Consider the following 17,113-nt stretch of genomic DNA (forward strand, 5'->3'; position numbering starts at 1 on the left):
CACCTGATCCACGGTCTAATCCACACCTGATCCACGGTCTAATCCACACCTGATCCACGGTCTAATCCACACCTGATTCACGGTCTAATCCACACCTGATTCACGGTCTAATCCACACCTGATACACGGTCTAGTCCACACCTGATTCACGGTCTAATCCACACCTGATTCACGGTCTAATCCACAGATTATTAATTTAATCCACACCTGATTCACGGTCTAATCCACACCTGATACATGGTCTAATCCACGCCTGATTCACGTTCTAATCTACACCTGATTCACGGCCTAATCCACACCTGATTCACGGCCTAATCCACACCTGATTCACGGTCTAATCCACACCTGATAACAGGTCTAATCCACACCTGATAACAGGTCTAATCCAAACCTGATAACAGGTCTAATCCACTCCTGATACATGGTCTAATCCACACCTGATAACAGGTCTAATCCACACCTGATTCACGGTCTAATCCACACCTGATTCACGGTCTAATCCACAGATTATTCATTTAATCCACACCTGATTCACAGTCTAATCCACACCTGATACATGGTCTAATCCACGCCTGATTCACGGTCTAATCCACACCTGATTCACGGTCTAATCCAAACCTGATTCACGGCCTAATCCACACCTGATACACGGTCTAATTCACACCTGATTCACGGTCTAATCCACACCTGATACACGGTCTAATCCACACCTGATACACGGTCTAATCCACAGATTATTCATTTAATCCACACCTGATTCACAGTCTAATCCACACCTGATACATGGTCTAATCCACGCCTGATTCACGGTCTAATCCACACCTGATTCACAGTCTAATCCAAACCTGATTCACGGTCTAATCCACAGATTATTCATTTTAATCCACACCTGATCCACGGTCTAATCCACACCTGATTCACGGTCTAATCCACACCTGATTCACGGTCTAATCCACACCTGATTCACGGTCTAATCCACACCTGATTCACATTCTAATCCACACCTGATTCACGGTCTAATCCATACATGATTAATTTTAGTTTACACCAGATTTACTGACTAATCCACATGATTGATTTTAGTCCACATCTAATTCACTGTCTAATCCCCACACATAATTTACTGTCTAATCCATAAATGATTTATTATAGTCCACACCTGGTTTACTGCCTAATACTCACATGATTCATTCACTGTCTAATCCCCTTCTTCTTCTTCTTCTTCTTCTTCTTCTTCTTATTATTATTATCTTTTTATAATATTTCCTCATGAAGCACTTCAAATTGCACTTTATGTAGAAACTGTGTTTAAAATATAAAATTCTTAACATTAACATCACCTTTGAGGTAATACTGTCTCAGTTTGGGGTTCCGGATGTGATGGCGTCCCTTATCAGTAATATCCACGTTAGCGCTCACGGAGGCATAACCCGGAGTCTGCGTGAAGCCTGACGGCAGCCTGGTGCCCAGCCTGGGGGTTAGAACGAGTCAGGGGTCAACCTCACAACCACAGAGAAGTACAGGTTCATTTTTCATTCTCAAAGACAAAAACAAACTCCCCAAAAAAAGTAATTAAAAAGTTTTCATATAAATTTTTTTTAAAGAAATTTTAGAAATCACAATTTTTATTTTCAAAAACAAATAATTAAAAAAATCCTCAATACTGAAAGTTTATTATTTTATTTTATTTGTAAAATTCTTAACAAAAAAAATTTATAGATATAATTCCTACATTTTATCAGGATATAGATATTATAATTCCTTCATCATAGGGTCCACAGCCCTACATTCCTAACAGCTCCAGAGTGTGTAGTACTGAAACACTCAGACTCGGTATCCAGCGTCCCTCTGGGTTTGTCGGTACTTGATCAGATTGCTGCAGTGTTACGGCGTGAGTCATAAGAACTACACAAGAGAACTGACCTGCTCTTGACGTTGCAGAAGTATCCGCTTCTGGTCTTCTCCCTCTGTTTACTGTCCATTGTGTTGGGTTTTTTGTTTGTTTGTTTGGAGCTAAATTCCAGAAGCGCAGATGTTCATGCAGATGTTCAGGGGACCAAAAAAGATTTGAAGGAATTGGTTTTTCTTTCCATCGTCATCCTCCTTCATCATATCCTATATAGCTACAATCTGTGGAAATAGTAGATATGTTATTATTATTATTATTATTATTATTATTATTATTATTATACAGATGTACCAGGTCACTTTATTAGGAACACATGTACTTTCAAATTTATTATTATTATTTATTATTATTTTATTTCTATTCATCATATACTTTTTTACATGATGTGGGTTTTTCTTTGATATTAGTACTCATTAAGATTAGATCTTTTACATAATTGCCAATCAGCCAATCCTGTAGCAGCAGAGCAACGAATAAAATATAAAATCTGCCGAATGTGATCTTAGTAACTTTGACGTGCCGGTATAAATATTTTAGAAAATTTCCATTCTGGGCTTATGGGACTTTTTCAGTCTGTGTAAACAAACGTTTGATGTTGTGTCTGTGAGTCTGATCTAAAATGAGTCAGGACTCCCTCTGTTGAGAAGCATACACAGAATTTTAGTGGTTAAAGATAAATTAGAGCTGATTTTTAGATAAACAAACACTTGGAGCATCTCAGAGAGCAGAAATAGTTTTAAAACACTTCAGATTCTTAGTCCTGAGTGTCTATTTTTATATGTGCTTCATATTAACTCCACTGTGGCGTGAGACATGACACAGACATTCAATCATCAGGCACGTCGGGAACACGATGCTCGAGTGGACGCGGGTTCACCTGGTAAACAAACCGACTATTTGCTGGCACTTATTATCCGAGGCGCAGAACAGAACTCACTGCTGCTGTTGTAAATTAATTTAAAGTAGAGATCAGATTTAAATATAACAGCCTGGAAGAGTCACACTTTAGAATAGTTGAAATGTTTATAACAATGTATAACTATAAATTGTGATTTGTGTTTTTTAATATTGATTTATTCAAATCAAGTTCTGCTTTACATAGTATAACAAAGACATAAAGGCACCCTACGTAGTGCGCTATATATACACCCTATGTAGTGCACTATATATATATATATATATATATATATATATATATATATATATATATACACACACACCCTATGTAGTGCACTATATATATACACACCCTATGTAGTGCACTATATGTGTATATAAAATGTAATATATATATATATATAATGTTTTTTAAAAGAAGGCAAGAAGGCCATTTGTCCATCCCTGCAGCATTTAAATGACTTCCACGTACATTTACATTTAATTCTCCATCTATAAAAATAAAATATCAATAAGACTTTTTCCAATGCTGCTGCTGCTGCTGAAGATGATGATGATGATGATGAAGATGACATAAAAGCAGAAGTTAACCAGCTTCGCTATTGTCTGATCAGTGACGAATAAAACCACATTCCTTCTATAAGTATCTCTGCATGACACACCGACGGTATAAACAGAGCAGAAACTGACCTGTGCTTTTACCCACCGCGGTGTAAATCAGAGCTCCAGGCGTCTCTCCATCATGTGTTTTATTATCAACATGGATTTGACAGGCGTATTGTTCCTCCTAACAAGTCCCGCCTTCTGCTCTCCGATTGGCTCGGACACAACAGCTAGCCTGATGATTGGACAGTTCACAGATCAATCACATCACCTTCGAAACCGCAGAACCAAATTGTTTTTCTGTAGTTTTTACTTCCCGATGTGAGTTCTCTCTTAATTCTCGATAGCTGTATCTACTTTACATTATGAATTGCGATACATTTTTAATTATGATTATGGATTATTTCATTAAATGATTTTTAACGCAATACGGGCGGAAATAAATCACATCACGAGTTGTTTAGGTTTTGTGCCTGCGGGGAAAGATGACGTCATCACCACGCGTTCCACTGATTAGTTATTTTTTATTCATTCGAGCTATTTATCTATTAATTTTAATTTAAGAGAAACATTTATCATTAACTTTTAGCTTTCTAACAATGTGTATCATAAATGTATTAAAAATGAAGCTAAAAATAACTTTATTTTTTTTTTATTAAACACTAAAACCAATACAGGACACACTGCAGTGCACTGATTAATTGCTGTTATTTATTCGGAATACAATAAAATATTTATACAATAAAATCCCTTTTGTACTCATTTTTAAGACCTTTATCTTGCTACGTTTCAAACTTTTATTTTGTCGAGTATTCTATTGGACGTTGGGACGTAAGAACGAACCAATCACAGAGCGTCCTCGTTAGCTAACGAAGCTAGTTAGCTTAGCTTTGTTACCACGGCATTGAATTTGTTTGTATTGTGAAACAAAAACAAAACAAAAAAACACAGATTTAAAGAAGAAAACGATTTTTTATGGTTCGTAGGATATGTTTTATTATATACATAATAATAATAATAATAAGTCTTCCCAAACGCTTTAGTTTTTTTAGTAGCGTTACGTTAACAAACATTTCGGTTGTGTTCCAAATAGATGTTCGGTCCCTTATTAAGGGATCGAGGGGGTCGTTACACATCTGGCGTTGTAGGGTGCCTACGAAGACAACAGTGATCGGTTTGGAACAAAGCCGCGGTTTATAACGCTGTTGTAACTAAACGAGGGTCGACTACTGGGACGCAAGGTTATAAAACGTTTACTGCAACGTTGTTTAGAGGCGAGGAGTCAAATTAACCTACAGTAATCTTTATATATCGACTAATTTTATTACGTGTCCTTGGAAATAAACATTTAAAACCATCGAATTTTAAAGCCGGTTCGGTAGCTAGCATGCTAACGTGCGTTAGCATCACATACACAGTCTGATTTTGAAAACATTTCCTTTTATTTAGTATTTAAAGTTAAAAACATGCCAGGTTTTGATACCAAGTGTGTTTTGATTGTGATGTTGTGCTTTCTAGGCATTTAATGCATGATGTATAAATGAGATTATTTCTGTATCTTCTCTCATTAATGTACATTAATGACATTTTCTCCTCTCTTCATCCTCTCTTCTTTCTTTGCAGATGCTCTGTGTCTCGACCGCGGTGGACTAAAGTGGGCCGAAGACTCCTGAGCATCATGTCCTTCGTCCTGCTGTGATCCTGAACACTCTGGGAATCCAAACTCTCGTGGTGTTGTGTTTAAACCATCTTCTGCTGTGATGGATGCTGGAGCGGTGAGATTTCTGTCTGTAGCTGTGTCCCACATCGCACCTCGCTCACTACATCCTCATACGGTTCCGTTCACAAGCCTGGATCACTATACGGTGTCACCTGAAAGTTTGTTATCGCTTTAGAAATAATTATATCGAACCATTTGATTTCAGTATCTGTTGTGACTCCTTGTGCAGCAATAAGTGTGAGTAAAGTTGCCGGTAACTTTTGATCTGTGCTGCACAACGGCTTGGAAGAATCTGAACTGGTTCGTCAGTACTGAACAGGGAGCTTAAACACTGGGATACTACTCACATGAACTGGTGCTTCCACATTTTTTATTTTGGGTTAAGCTCAGGACATTGACTTGGCCTTTCTAAAACATAATCTTTGTTCTCTCTGTAATCATTCTTTGGTAGAAGGTCTTGTGTGATTGTGATCATTGTTTTTCTTGAGATTCAGTTTATAGACGGATGTGTTGTCGTTTTTTATTTTGAGATCACTGGTATAATTCTGAAATCATTGTTCCATCAATTAACATAAGCCAAAGCAAAAGACGCCCTCCTTTCTGACCCAGCACACTATTACACATTTTGCTTTTGGAGTGATCTTTGTTGGTTGACCACTTCTGGGATGTACCTATGGCCTTAAATTTCCTTCATTTGTAGGAAGTCCAAACTTTTAATAGATGATGATGTAACCTCTTCCAGCCTGACGACAATAACTCTTTTTCTGAAGTCCTCAGAAATCTCCATTGTTTTTACAATGATCCCCTTTCTCAAACACATGTGCGTATAGGGCGACTAGAGTACGTGTGTGTGTGTGTGTGTGTGTGTGTGTGTGTGTGTGTGTGTGTGTGTGTGTGTGTGTGTGTGTGGAGTGACATGAGTGCGTGTGCGTGTGTACGGCAACGTGAGTGTGTGTGCGTGTAGGGTGATGTGTGTGTGTGTCTAAGTTGGTGTGTAAATGGTGTGTGTGTGTGTGTGTGTTTGTGCAGGAGGTGATTCCTATTTGGCAGAATAAGCCACATGGTGCGACCCGGAGTGTGGTAAGGAGAATTGGCTCCACGTTGCCTCTGAAACCCTGCCCCAGAGCCTGTTTCCAGGTAACACACACACACACACACACGTCAAATTCATGTATGTTAGAGCTCTCGTCTACAATTTAGCAGAAACAATGTCAAGTACAAATCTGTACCAAATAATGTTCTTTCTTTCTTTCTTTCTTTCTTTCTTTCTTTCTTTCTTTCTTTCTTTCTTTCATTTTACCGTCACTTTTTTATTGTTTCTTTTCCCTTCTCTCGCTCCATTGCTTCCCTACTTTCTGATTGTAATACTTCTACTCTGTTAATACCTGTGTCATCATCTGCTTGTTAACATTGTGTGTGTGTGTGTAGGAGCTGCCCGGTCTGTCCCCCCTGCGGCCCACAGACGGCCCCCTGGTGCCCACACTTGCTGACATTGCCTGGATTGCTGCTGATGAAGAGGAGACTTATGCGAGAGTCAGGTGTGTAAGTGCAGGTGTGTCTGAGCGAGGGTGTGTCTGTATGACCACCAGGGCGTGTCTGTATGACCACCAGGGCGTGTCTGTATGACCACCAGGGCATGTCTGTATGACCACCAGGGCGTGTCTCCAGGGATAAATCATCTCTGTGGGTTAAATCATCTCTGTAGATTAAATCTAAACTCTAAACTGATGCGTTTCTCAATAAAACAGCGTTCTCTTTTCCTATTGGTCAGGAGTGACACACGCCCCTTCCGTCAGGAGTGGAGGCCGACGCCCCTCATGGTCCTGCACAGGAACTCGTCAGTGCCTAATTTCAGGCGTGAGGGAAAGCGCATGGAGGGTCTGAGGAAGCCGGGCATCACGGCACTGAACCGCGCCACCGCCCTGCAGGACGAGCTGAGCCGCCTTCGTGCACAAATCGCCAAGATTGTAGCTGGAGAGAACGGTACACACACACACACACACACACACACACACATCATGGGTGTATGTGTATGATCAGAGCTTATAATAAACACTACATTTGTTTCTCCTCCCTCTCAGACTCGAACCCCATCACCCCCGACCTCCTCTCTCCAGACGACACCACTGTCGGTTTCTCCATGGCTCCTTTCGAGACCGTGCCGTACCACCCGCTCCCCGCCGCCTCCTTCGTCATCAGCGACGTCACAGAAGTGGACGAGGAGGAAGAGGAGTACGAGTCGGAGGTCCCCGAGCTAGCGCCCGACCCCGTGCCCCCTGTCTGCATGACGGCTTCGGCGACCTTCGACCTCGACCGGCCCACCATGGAGTTCCGGGAGGCGGAGGAAGACACGGTGTCGCTGTCCAAGTCCACCAGCTTCGCCGACGTCAAGGACATCCTGAGGGACATGAACCGCATGAAGATGAGCAAGGACAGGTGAGAGGACATCTTTCTCTACCCGCTTTTGTTCATCTGCACGTTACTTGTTTCTTGTACAAGTTTTCCTTTTCTTTCTTTTGGTTTCTTACTTTTTTTGTCTGTCTTGTCATTTTTTTCTTGTTATCCTTTCTCTTTTCATCTCTCTCTCTCCCTTTTACTCCTTTTCCTCGCTGATAGTTGATCTGTGCTAAACAGTGTGTACAGATTTCATCATATGTGTAAAAAAGCACTGTACTCTCAATAATGTGTGTGTGTGTGTGTGTCTCTCTCTCTCTCTCTCTCTCTCTCTCTCTCTCTCTCTCTCTCTCTCTCTCTCTCTCTCTCTCTCTCTCTCTCTCTGTGTAGATATTCCCGTGGCTGTACGTCACTGATGGAAGAGGACTCTGCTAGTCTGATCTCCGAAGCCTTGAAGAAGAAGTTTACGCTGAGGGATGAAGACGTTCATATGAAGAAGTGATCTGCCTTTTCTCCATCATCTCTGTACCCACACATGCCCGACACGTAAGAACACACACACACACACACACACACACGTAGCCCGACACGTTAGCACACAAACACACGCAGCCCAACACGTAAGAACACACACACACACACGCAGCCTGACACTGAAGAACACACACACACACACTCACATGCCCGACACGTAAGAACACACACACACACACACACACACACACACACACACACACACACACACACACATGCAGCCTGACACTGAAGAACACACACACAAATGCAGCCTGATACTGAAGAACACACACACACACACACACACATGCAGCCTGACACTGAAGAACACACACACACACGTAGCCCGACACGTTAGAGCACACACACACGCAGCCCAACACGTAAGAACACACACACACACGCAGCCTGACACTGAAGAACACACACACACACACACACACACTCTCACACACACACACACTCACATGCCCGACACGTAAGAACACACACACACACACACACACACACACACACACACACACACACACACATGCAGCCTGACACTGAAGAACACACACACACACATGCAGCCTGATACTGAAGAACACACACTCATCATCATCTTGTTGTCTATGTTCCAGGTCTGTGCCTGTGGACCGTTTGCCATGGAAACGCCTCAGAGCCCCATGATGCCAAGTTAGGCTCCGCCCCCTTTCTCTCCCAAAGCTATTACAGCCGCACTGGAGTAGAGCAGCTCTCTGTTAAAACTCTTCCCTTCTCTCTCTCTCTCTCTCTCTCTCTCTCTCTCTCTCTCTCTCTCTCTCTCTCTCTCTCTTTTTATTACATCATATTTTACATTTCTCATTCGCTGCCTTTTCACACAGAACATATTGTGTGATGAATGTTGTGATTTTGTGTCGTTTGAACAAAAGCTTCGAAAATTGCCTTCCTCACGCGCACACTTGTTTCTTTTCATTTCCCTTTTCATCCTTTCCTGAAACACGGCAATACATTCATGAATCATAGTTACTTATTTTTTTCTTGACTGGTTTTCAAATCCTTTAAACTGATGTATTTTCTATACAGACTCATGGCTGCCTAAATACTTAGAAAAAACTGTTACGTTACGTTATTCCTCTCCTACACCGAGTACTCGTTCAACCGTTTACGTACAAAATGCACTACGTCGCTTCTCTTGCGTGCGATTTCAGAGCTGCAGTTTGACTAGTCATTTTTTTATATATTAGTAACGAGCGTTAATGCACCGTATTATTGTGACAGATGTGACGGTTTAGCCAAAAGATTCATTTACACATCATTCATTGTCCCTTACGTCAAACACACGGTCAGTACGCTAAACTAGTCATGCTAGCTACAGTACAAATACGGGCACGATTGTCAGACAGCAAGCAGGTCTTTGCTGATTGGTCAGATTTAGAGTTGGGAGAAATTGTTTCTATGATGTATCTGTTTATCGACCTTTTTATTTACACCCATGGGTCTGGAAAAACACCATATTTCCCCAGCGTGATAAAACACAAAGCTAATTTGATTTAAAGATGAGTGAGTGAGGGAGAGAGAGTGAGGGAGAGAGTGAGAGTGAGGGAGAGAGTGAGAGTGAGGGAGAGAGTGAGAGTGAGGGAGAGAGTGAGAGTGAGGGAGAGAGTGAGGGAGAGGGAGAGAGTGGGCGGGAGTGAGAGTGAGTGAGTGAGTGAGGGCGAGAGTGAGAGTGAGTGAGTGAGGTCGAGAGTGAGGGTGAGTGAGGACGAGAGTGAGGGTGAGAGTGAGTGAGGGTGAGCCTGTGGGAGTGAGTGAGGGAGAGTGAGAGTGGGAGAGAGAGAGTGAGTGTGAGAGAGAGAGAGAGAGAGTGAGTGTGAGAGAGAGCGCTTTGTATAGCTTATTGCTGCTGTAGCTGCCTGTGTAGCTCTGAAGAAATTTTATAGGAACATCAGGCCTCGTTTATGAAAGCGGTCACGTCAGAATTTATCCGTAAATCCTCCGTATGAGCGTTTACACAAGAAACCTGCTGTTCGTGAAACTTCACTTGGTTTGGATAATCAGTCCTTGCAGGATTACACGCATGATACAAGGAGGGGCTAATTTACCAAAATCACCGCAGGTTTGTAACGAGACGCGTCATGTAACATCACAGCACGCATTACATCCGTGTGTACAATTCAAACGTCTCAATTCAAGCAGTTTTCCAGGGGGAAAAAAAGCATCACAAATTTTGGGGTGTGGGGAAAAAAAAAAAGCAAAAAGAATCGATCGTTTCGGTCAACAGTCACCAAAAAAACCCCTGTGAAATCCTGAAGGGACCGAATAAACATTTAAGCTTTACGATCCGACTCACTAACGTGACCCTTCGCTCCATCAGCTTCAGATCGTTTTGTGGTTGTGTGTGTGTGTGTTTTTTTTTTTTTTTTGAATATACAGGTTCATGCTTTGGTGTTTATTTCAGTGTCACACCAAACACCAACATAACGAAAGCTCTTGATTAGTTTTGTATTAATGACTAAAGAAAGAGACCCAAAAACTCAGCTATAAATACAGACAAATAAGCGCATGTGAGAGATGGAGGTGTCTCTTATTGCCTTACATAAACTCAACCCCATCCAAATACCAAAAGTATCACGATATTTTGCATTTGCTAACAAACTACCAGCATTTTAAAAGCTCATTAAAGACCACAGTTTCTCATGAGAGACGTTTTCATCGCGTTGCCGTGAAGAGTTCTAATCGAATATGACGTTAATATCATAATCCCTGATTCTTTTTATTTAACTCATCTCTGAATATAATTCCAGATGCTCACGGGATCCTTTTTACTCCACAGTTGAAAGTACAAATACACAAAGATTTTGGGCTTTAACGTGGAAAACTGTATTTGGTTTGTTTCTTTGGCATATTCCTTTAAATCCTCGTTTATATGCTTTGTGCACTAGATGATAAGGATAAGTCCTGCCGTACAAACTGCTCCTAAACTAGATGATGATGATTATGATGAAGAGGAAACCTGTGACCGTTAGAACTGGGTGTGAATCCTGCGGCGTGTCTGAGAGATGAGATTCAAGCATGTTTTACTTCCTGTTTGATCCCAGATCGTGTTTTTTTTGTGTGTGTTTGTTTTTTTTTTCTTCTTGAAGAGGATAAGGAAGTTTGTGTGCTGTGATTTGTTTTCTACTATGAGAATGGTGTACCTGCCTGTATATTGAGTGTACAAGAGAAAATAATAAAAGGTTAACGTTAGAAATACATCTTGGTTCCCTGTGCATGTTTTGCTTGTGTTACCTTTTCCGTCCGCCAGAGGGCAGCACAGACCCAAATAAAGCGTCACAATTAAAACGCATTAAAAACTACGTTAAATTATTAGATTTTTTTTGTAATATACAAATAATCTTTACTGAATTTTAATATCAAAAAATAACTTGATTGGATAAAAAATCAGTTTGTCTGCTGTGTAAAAGTCTCAATCTCATACTAAATAATACTAATATAATACTAATATAGTATAAAACTAATATAATGTCCATCATTATTACTAAAGCCTAGTTTTCAGAATGAGTGTGTCCCAGTGTTTAAGGCTTTGGGTTGATTCTCCCCACTGCTGCGTCTCAGAACAAAGCCATTAAGCATCTTCTCGTTATATTTGTTTTATTTGAGGCTAAACTTCATGTCTAAGGACTTCAGGAACAACAATTTTTACCTTTATCTTTAACAGTGGCTAGTTTTCTAAACAGAAGTTAACCTTTATTCTTAAGCTTTGGCTAGTTTTCTGGGTGAAAGTTAGCTGTTATTTCTAGCTGTGGCTATTGTTTTAAGTAGACGTTAGCCCTTATTTCTAATTTTGGATAGTGTCCTGGATAAAACTGACCTTTATTTCTGGCTTTGCCTGTTGTTCTGGACGGAATTCATTCAACCTGTATTTCTTGACAATGCTGGTCGTCTGTACGACACTTTCAACCAGACAAGTCTTTGTCCTAATGTCTAGCAAGTTTTAGCTTTCTTGATGAATATTCATTCATTCATTCATTCATTCATTCATTTTTTACCGCTTACGCGAACTTCTCGGCTCACGGGGAGCCTGTGCCTATCTCAGGCGTCATCGGGCATCGAGGCAGGATACACCCTGGATGGAGTGCCAACCCATCACAGGGCACACACACACACTCATTCACACACACACTCACACACTACGGACAATTTTCCAGAGATGCCAATCAACCTACCATGCATGTCTTTGGACCGGGGGAGGAAACCGGAGTACCCGGAGGAAACCCCTGAGGCACAGGGAGAACATGCAAACTCCACACACACAAGGTGGAGGCGGGAATCGAACCCCCAACTCTGGAGGTGTGAGGCGAACGTGCTAACCACTAAGCCCCTCTTGATAAATATATGATTCATATCCTTCTGATTAAGTTCTAGCTGTGTGAATAAATCACTTCGGTTCTTAGCTGAACAAAGACAATCCTTTATTTCACACCCAGGATTAGTTCTATGGACAAATAAAAGACTTTATTTCGAGTGCTAGTCACTTAGCATGTACCTTCAGCCCTTTAGACACATCATGTTTCACTGAGGTCATGAAACATGTTCCAGGTTTTATGGCACGATAAACTGTGACTCACAAGATATTAGTTAACGTTTAGTTCCTAATTATTCTCCTGAAGGTTTGGTTCATTCCAGGCCGGCTTTGACTCGCGGTCTATTTTTTGAGTTTGAGTCCTTGGCCTAGTTCACTTCTCACCTCGCTGAAGTGGATCCTGCCTTTTTTAGATGCCAGAAGATGTCTGCGGAGAATCGGATTAATCGAGTCCGGTGTCACTCTGTGGTTGCTAACGACTATAAATATCGACCTCTGCCTGACATTGACACATTTTTTTTTTTTGCTAATCTAGCATGTGGTTGGAAAGACATGTGAAGTGATAACTGTGCTGATGTAGGAATTAGACAAGTGAGTTGAACATTCATTCATTCATTCATTCATTTATTCACTACCGCTTATCCGAACTTCTCGGGTCACGGGGAGCCTGTGCCTATCTCAGGCGTCATCGGGCATTGAGGCAGGATACACCCTGGACGGAGTGCCAACCCATCACAGGGCACACACACACACACTCTCATTCACTCACACACTACGGACAACTTTCCAGAGATGCCAATCAACCTACCATGCATGTCTTTGGACCGGGGGAGGAAACCGGAGTACCCGGAGGAAACCCCCGAGGCACGGGGAGAACATGCAAACTCCACACACACAAGGCGGAGGTGGGAATCGAACCCCCAACAATGGAGGTGTTAGGCGAACGTGCTAACCACTAAGCCACCGTTTCCCAGTTCTTAACATGACAATAACGTTTAAAAAGAAAAAGAGATTCTTCAAGGTTTTTTTTTAGATGATTTAACATTATTTTACATTTATTGGAGTTATAATCAACTTAATAGTTGTTTAAGCTTTAAATGTTTCTTTGAGAACCCCAGAATGGTAAAACTGTTGGAAACCGTTAACGGGTCTTCAGTTACTGTCCAACTCTTTGGTACTTCAGTGGTTCTCTAGAAGGGTAAACCTCGACCCGACTCGGAATTCCTCCTCTGAGGATGGTCGATTCAACCCAGAGTTTAAGTAATGGCAAAGATCCAAAAAGACTAGTTTGTTGCTGAGAAAAGATCATTATAGAATCGTACATATTTTATTGTCCACTTTACCCCGAACACACAGAGGTTGAAAACGATGCAATTCCGAGGTCTGATCTCTCACTTCCGAGGTAAGTCACTTGTAACCTTACTTCTTCTTCTTCTTTTTCTTCTTCTTCTTCTTCTTCTTCTTCTTCTTCTTCTTCTTTCGGCTTTTCCCTTCAGGGGTCGCCACGGCGAATCATCTCTCTCCACCTATCCCTATCTTCTGTATCCTCAACACTTGCACCCACTAGCTTCATATCCTCATTAATTACATCCATATACCTCCGCTTTGGCCTTCCTCTTTGCCTCCTGCCTGGCAGCTCCATGTCCAACATTCTCCTACCGATATACTCACTCTCCCTCCTTATGAACATGTCCAAACCATCTTAATCTGTCCTCCCTAACTTTGTCCCCCAAACATCACTTGTAACCTTACTGAATTAGGATTATCAAGACTCACCCCCCTTGGAGTCAGGTGTGTTGGTATGGGCAAATAGAGGGTCTGATGAGCAGTCTGCCCACGTAACATAATTGTGATGTTAGCGACATGAATTGTGGAGGTCATATGACAGACATAAAGTGTACAGACTTAGCAGAACTGAACTTTGAATGTTTTGAGCCTCTTGAGATTTTTGTACGTACAAAATACACAGACTACACAAAACTAATTTGCTGTGACTCGGTTCATGATCTACCTGAACACAACAACATGTTTAGTTTGTCTGAATGAATGATGAAACCTCCAGAACACTGGGATCTGTTTGCCATCAAATAATGACGCACGATCTATGCAATTTCCTCAATTACGGCCTGCCAGAGGCTCATCGTCTTCCTGGCAGTCATCACCTCTTAGTGCCAGGAATGTAGTTGAGTTATTTCCTTTTTAAAAAACATTAGTGGTTAGAAAAACAACAACAAAAAGGCATGTAGGCGATCTTCACTTTGTGTGGTTCCGTTTAAAAAGTCTGAAGAAGCTTCACCTGATTGTGAACGGGGCCCGGAAAAGTCTGATCACGATCACTCCAGGATGTCTGTTATGTTGATTGTCTGCCACAAAGCTCTAGATTTTTTACAAAATTCTGCAATGATATAATCCATCTACAGCACTTTGTTCAGCTGAGACAGGTTTATTTATAGATCCTGACAGGAAGCACAGCATGTAGACATTGATTAGATTTTTTTTTAAAAGTTAAAGCCTGTAGATTTAAGATTTTTTTTATTAGACAAAATGAGATGAGATTAGATAGGAAATTAGATTAAATGAGAGGTGAGATGAAATGAGAATGAGATTAAATGGGATGAGATTAGACGAGATCAGATTAAATGAGATGTGAGATGAGATTAGATTAAATAAGATTAAATGAGATGTGATGAGATGTGAGATGAAATGAGAATGAGATTAAATGGGATGAGATTAGACGAGATCAGATTAAATGAGATTTGAGATGAGAATGAGATTAGATGAAATGATATTAAATGGGATGAGATTAGAGATCAGATTAAATGAGATTTGAGATGAGAATGAGATTAGATTAAATAAGATTAAATGAGATGTGATGAGATGTGAGATGAAATGAGAATGAGATTAAATGGGATGAGATTAGATGAGATCAGATTAAATGAGATTTGAGATGAGAATGATATTAAATTAAATGAGATTAAATGGGATGAGATTAGACGAGATTAGATTAAATGAGATGTGAGATTAAATGGGATGAGATTTGAGATGAGAATGATATTAGATTAAATCAGATTAAATGGGATGAGATTAGACGAGATTAGATTAAATGAGATGTGAGATGAAATGAGAATGAGATTAGATTAAATGAGATTAAATGGGATGTCAGATGAGAATGAGATTAGACTAAATGAGATTAAATGGGATGATATTAGATGAGATTAGATTAAATGAGATGTGAGATGAGATGAGAAAAGAGATGAGATTTAATGAGATCACATGAGACGATAATAAGATTAGATTAGATAAAAGATCCGATTAACGAGATTAGAATAGATAAGAGATTAGATTAAATGAGATCAGATGAGTTGGGGTGAGATTAGGTTAGATGAGCTTAAATGAGATCAGATGAGATGAGATGAGAATGAAATTAGATATGAGATGAGATGTGAGACGAGATTAGATAAAAGATGTGATTAAATGAGATGAGATGAGATGTGAAATTAGATTAGATAAGAGATGAGATCAGATCAGATAAGAGACGAGAAGAGACACAGCAGCACTGTAGCATCAACAAAAATCAAGCATATGATAAACATAAATGAAATGATAGGAACGATAGAATAAACCAGTTTGTATGGACATAAATGTGAGAGTTTTTATTTGGATCCTGCATTGCTGGTTATTGTTATATTCTTTATCTCTGATCAAATGTTCAGGATATAAAAAGCTTATTACGTGTTGTCTAAAAGCCTCATCAGGGCTTATAAGACAGATGTTAACTGTTACCTCACACTTTCCTTCCCAGTGAACACATTTTCCTCGTGTGTAAGTGCGAGTGTACGTCCCCTTAGGTCGACCCCTCGTGTCTCCTCTGTTAAGACGTTTCCAATTGCCTCCTGTTGCTACGATACCTTTCCCAACATAAGGGATGCTAGGAGACACAACCCTCAGTGGAGAGGCTGAGCAGAACTGAACGCTTTCCCCAATGGATGAACCCACACTAACACCATCATCATCCATCTGTGTACTTCAGTCTCAGTCAAACGTCTAGTTTTATCCGATAAAGACTTCAGAACATATCTGGTCTATCTGGAAAGTGCAGCCATGTGAGAAAGAGTAGATTTTATTTTACTGTGTTAATGCTTAACTGATACACTGCTACACTTTGCACTTAAAGACCTACCTTTTTTCTAGCTGACTCATAGCTGACTACATGACAAATAATAAATAATTTTGATGTTTAAAAGGTACAGAACATGTTTATATTTTTATTTAGTTCTTTCAGGATTTCATGAATGTATTTCTTTTCTAAATGTTTGGATATATTTTTAAAAAATGGTCTTTTATTATTTATTTATTTATTTATTTATTTATTTATTTATTTATTTATTTATTTATTTATTTTCATTTTTTTTGCACAGAAAACTACTTGAATCTACAAGCACAGGATTCTTCTTTTAATCAGCTCTAATTTCTCTGACTGTCTTGTGACATCACACCATATGAGCAAATTTCAAATCTGTGGTTATTTTGCAAGTTCCTCAGAATATTTTTATTTATTTATTAGAGTTCTATTTATTTATTTTATTTTGCAGTAATTTCTGCCATGACAGAATCACCAAATCCCAGAAAACCTTTTTCAATGGATGTTGAAATATAATAATAATAATAATAATAATAATAATAATAATAATAATAATAATAATAATAATAATAATAATAATAATAA

The 17,113-nt window shown here is 40.0% G+C and overlaps 2 protein-coding genes across 9 annotated transcripts in view; one reads left to right on the top strand and one right to left on the bottom strand.

Annotated features, from left to right (window-relative positions):
• Positions 1 to 3,851, bottom strand: part of si:ch211-15d5.11 (oxidation resistance protein 1) — a 22,189-nt gene extending 18,338 nt beyond the window's left edge. The window contains exons 1-3 of one of the 4 annotated variants that reach the window (XM_047821960.1): positions 3,497 to 3,851; positions 1,924 to 2,130; positions 1,341 to 1,471 (exon numbers count right to left, since the gene is read on the bottom strand). In XM_047821960.1, the coding sequence (XP_047677916.1) occupies positions 1,341 to 1,471; positions 1,924 to 1,982 (190 nt within the window). In that variant the 5' untranslated portion in view covers positions 1,983 to 2,130; positions 3,497 to 3,851. The remainder of the gene's footprint in view (positions 1 to 1,340; positions 1,472 to 1,923; positions 2,131 to 3,496) is intronic. The other 3 variants (XM_047821961.1, XM_047821963.1, XM_047821962.1) reach the window with 3 other exon arrangements.
• Positions 3,713 to 11,276, top strand: mtfr1l (mitochondrial fission regulator 1-like). Of its 5 annotated transcripts, none has more exons than XM_047821974.1 (9): positions 4,252 to 4,387; positions 4,503 to 4,706; positions 5,033 to 5,184; positions 6,159 to 6,266; positions 6,558 to 6,667; positions 6,901 to 7,112; positions 7,211 to 7,565; positions 7,914 to 8,069; positions 8,663 to 11,276. In XM_047821974.1, the coding sequence occupies exons 3-8, from the start codon at positions 5,170 to 5,172 to the stop codon at positions 8,023 to 8,025; spliced, it is 912 nt and encodes a 303-aa protein (XP_047677930.1). In that variant the 5' UTR covers positions 4,252 to 4,387; positions 4,503 to 4,706; positions 5,033 to 5,169; the 3' UTR covers positions 8,026 to 8,069; positions 8,663 to 11,276. The 5 variants fall into 5 exon arrangements, with proteins under 5 accessions (XP_047677932.1, XP_047677929.1, XP_047677930.1 ...); XM_047821972.1 differs by having other exon boundaries at positions 4,503 to 4,650; XM_047821976.1 differs by lacking the exons at positions 4,252 to 4,387; positions 4,503 to 4,706 and adding an exon at positions 3,713 to 3,730.
• The last annotated feature ends 5,837 nt before the right edge of the window (positions 11,277 to 17,113 follow it).

Source organism: Tachysurus fulvidraco, chromosome 12 (genome assembly GCF_022655615.1).
Source record: "Tachysurus fulvidraco isolate hzauxx_2018 chromosome 12, HZAU_PFXX_2.0, whole genome shotgun sequence".
NCBI classification, from domain to species: domain Eukaryota; kingdom Metazoa; phylum Chordata; class Actinopteri; order Siluriformes; family Bagridae; genus Tachysurus; species Tachysurus fulvidraco.

Bases quoted from the DNA above. Each gene is read 5' to 3' on its own strand.
- mtfr1l (XM_047821976.1), top strand. The intron at 7,113-7,210 runs GTACACACACAC...CCTCCCTCTCAG, and splicing joins GATTGTAGCTGGAGAGAACG to ACTCGAACCCCATCACCCCC. The intron at 7,566-7,913 runs GTGAGAGGACAT...CTCTCTGTGTAG, and splicing joins ATGAAGATGAGCAAGGACAG to ATATTCCCGTGGCTGTACGT.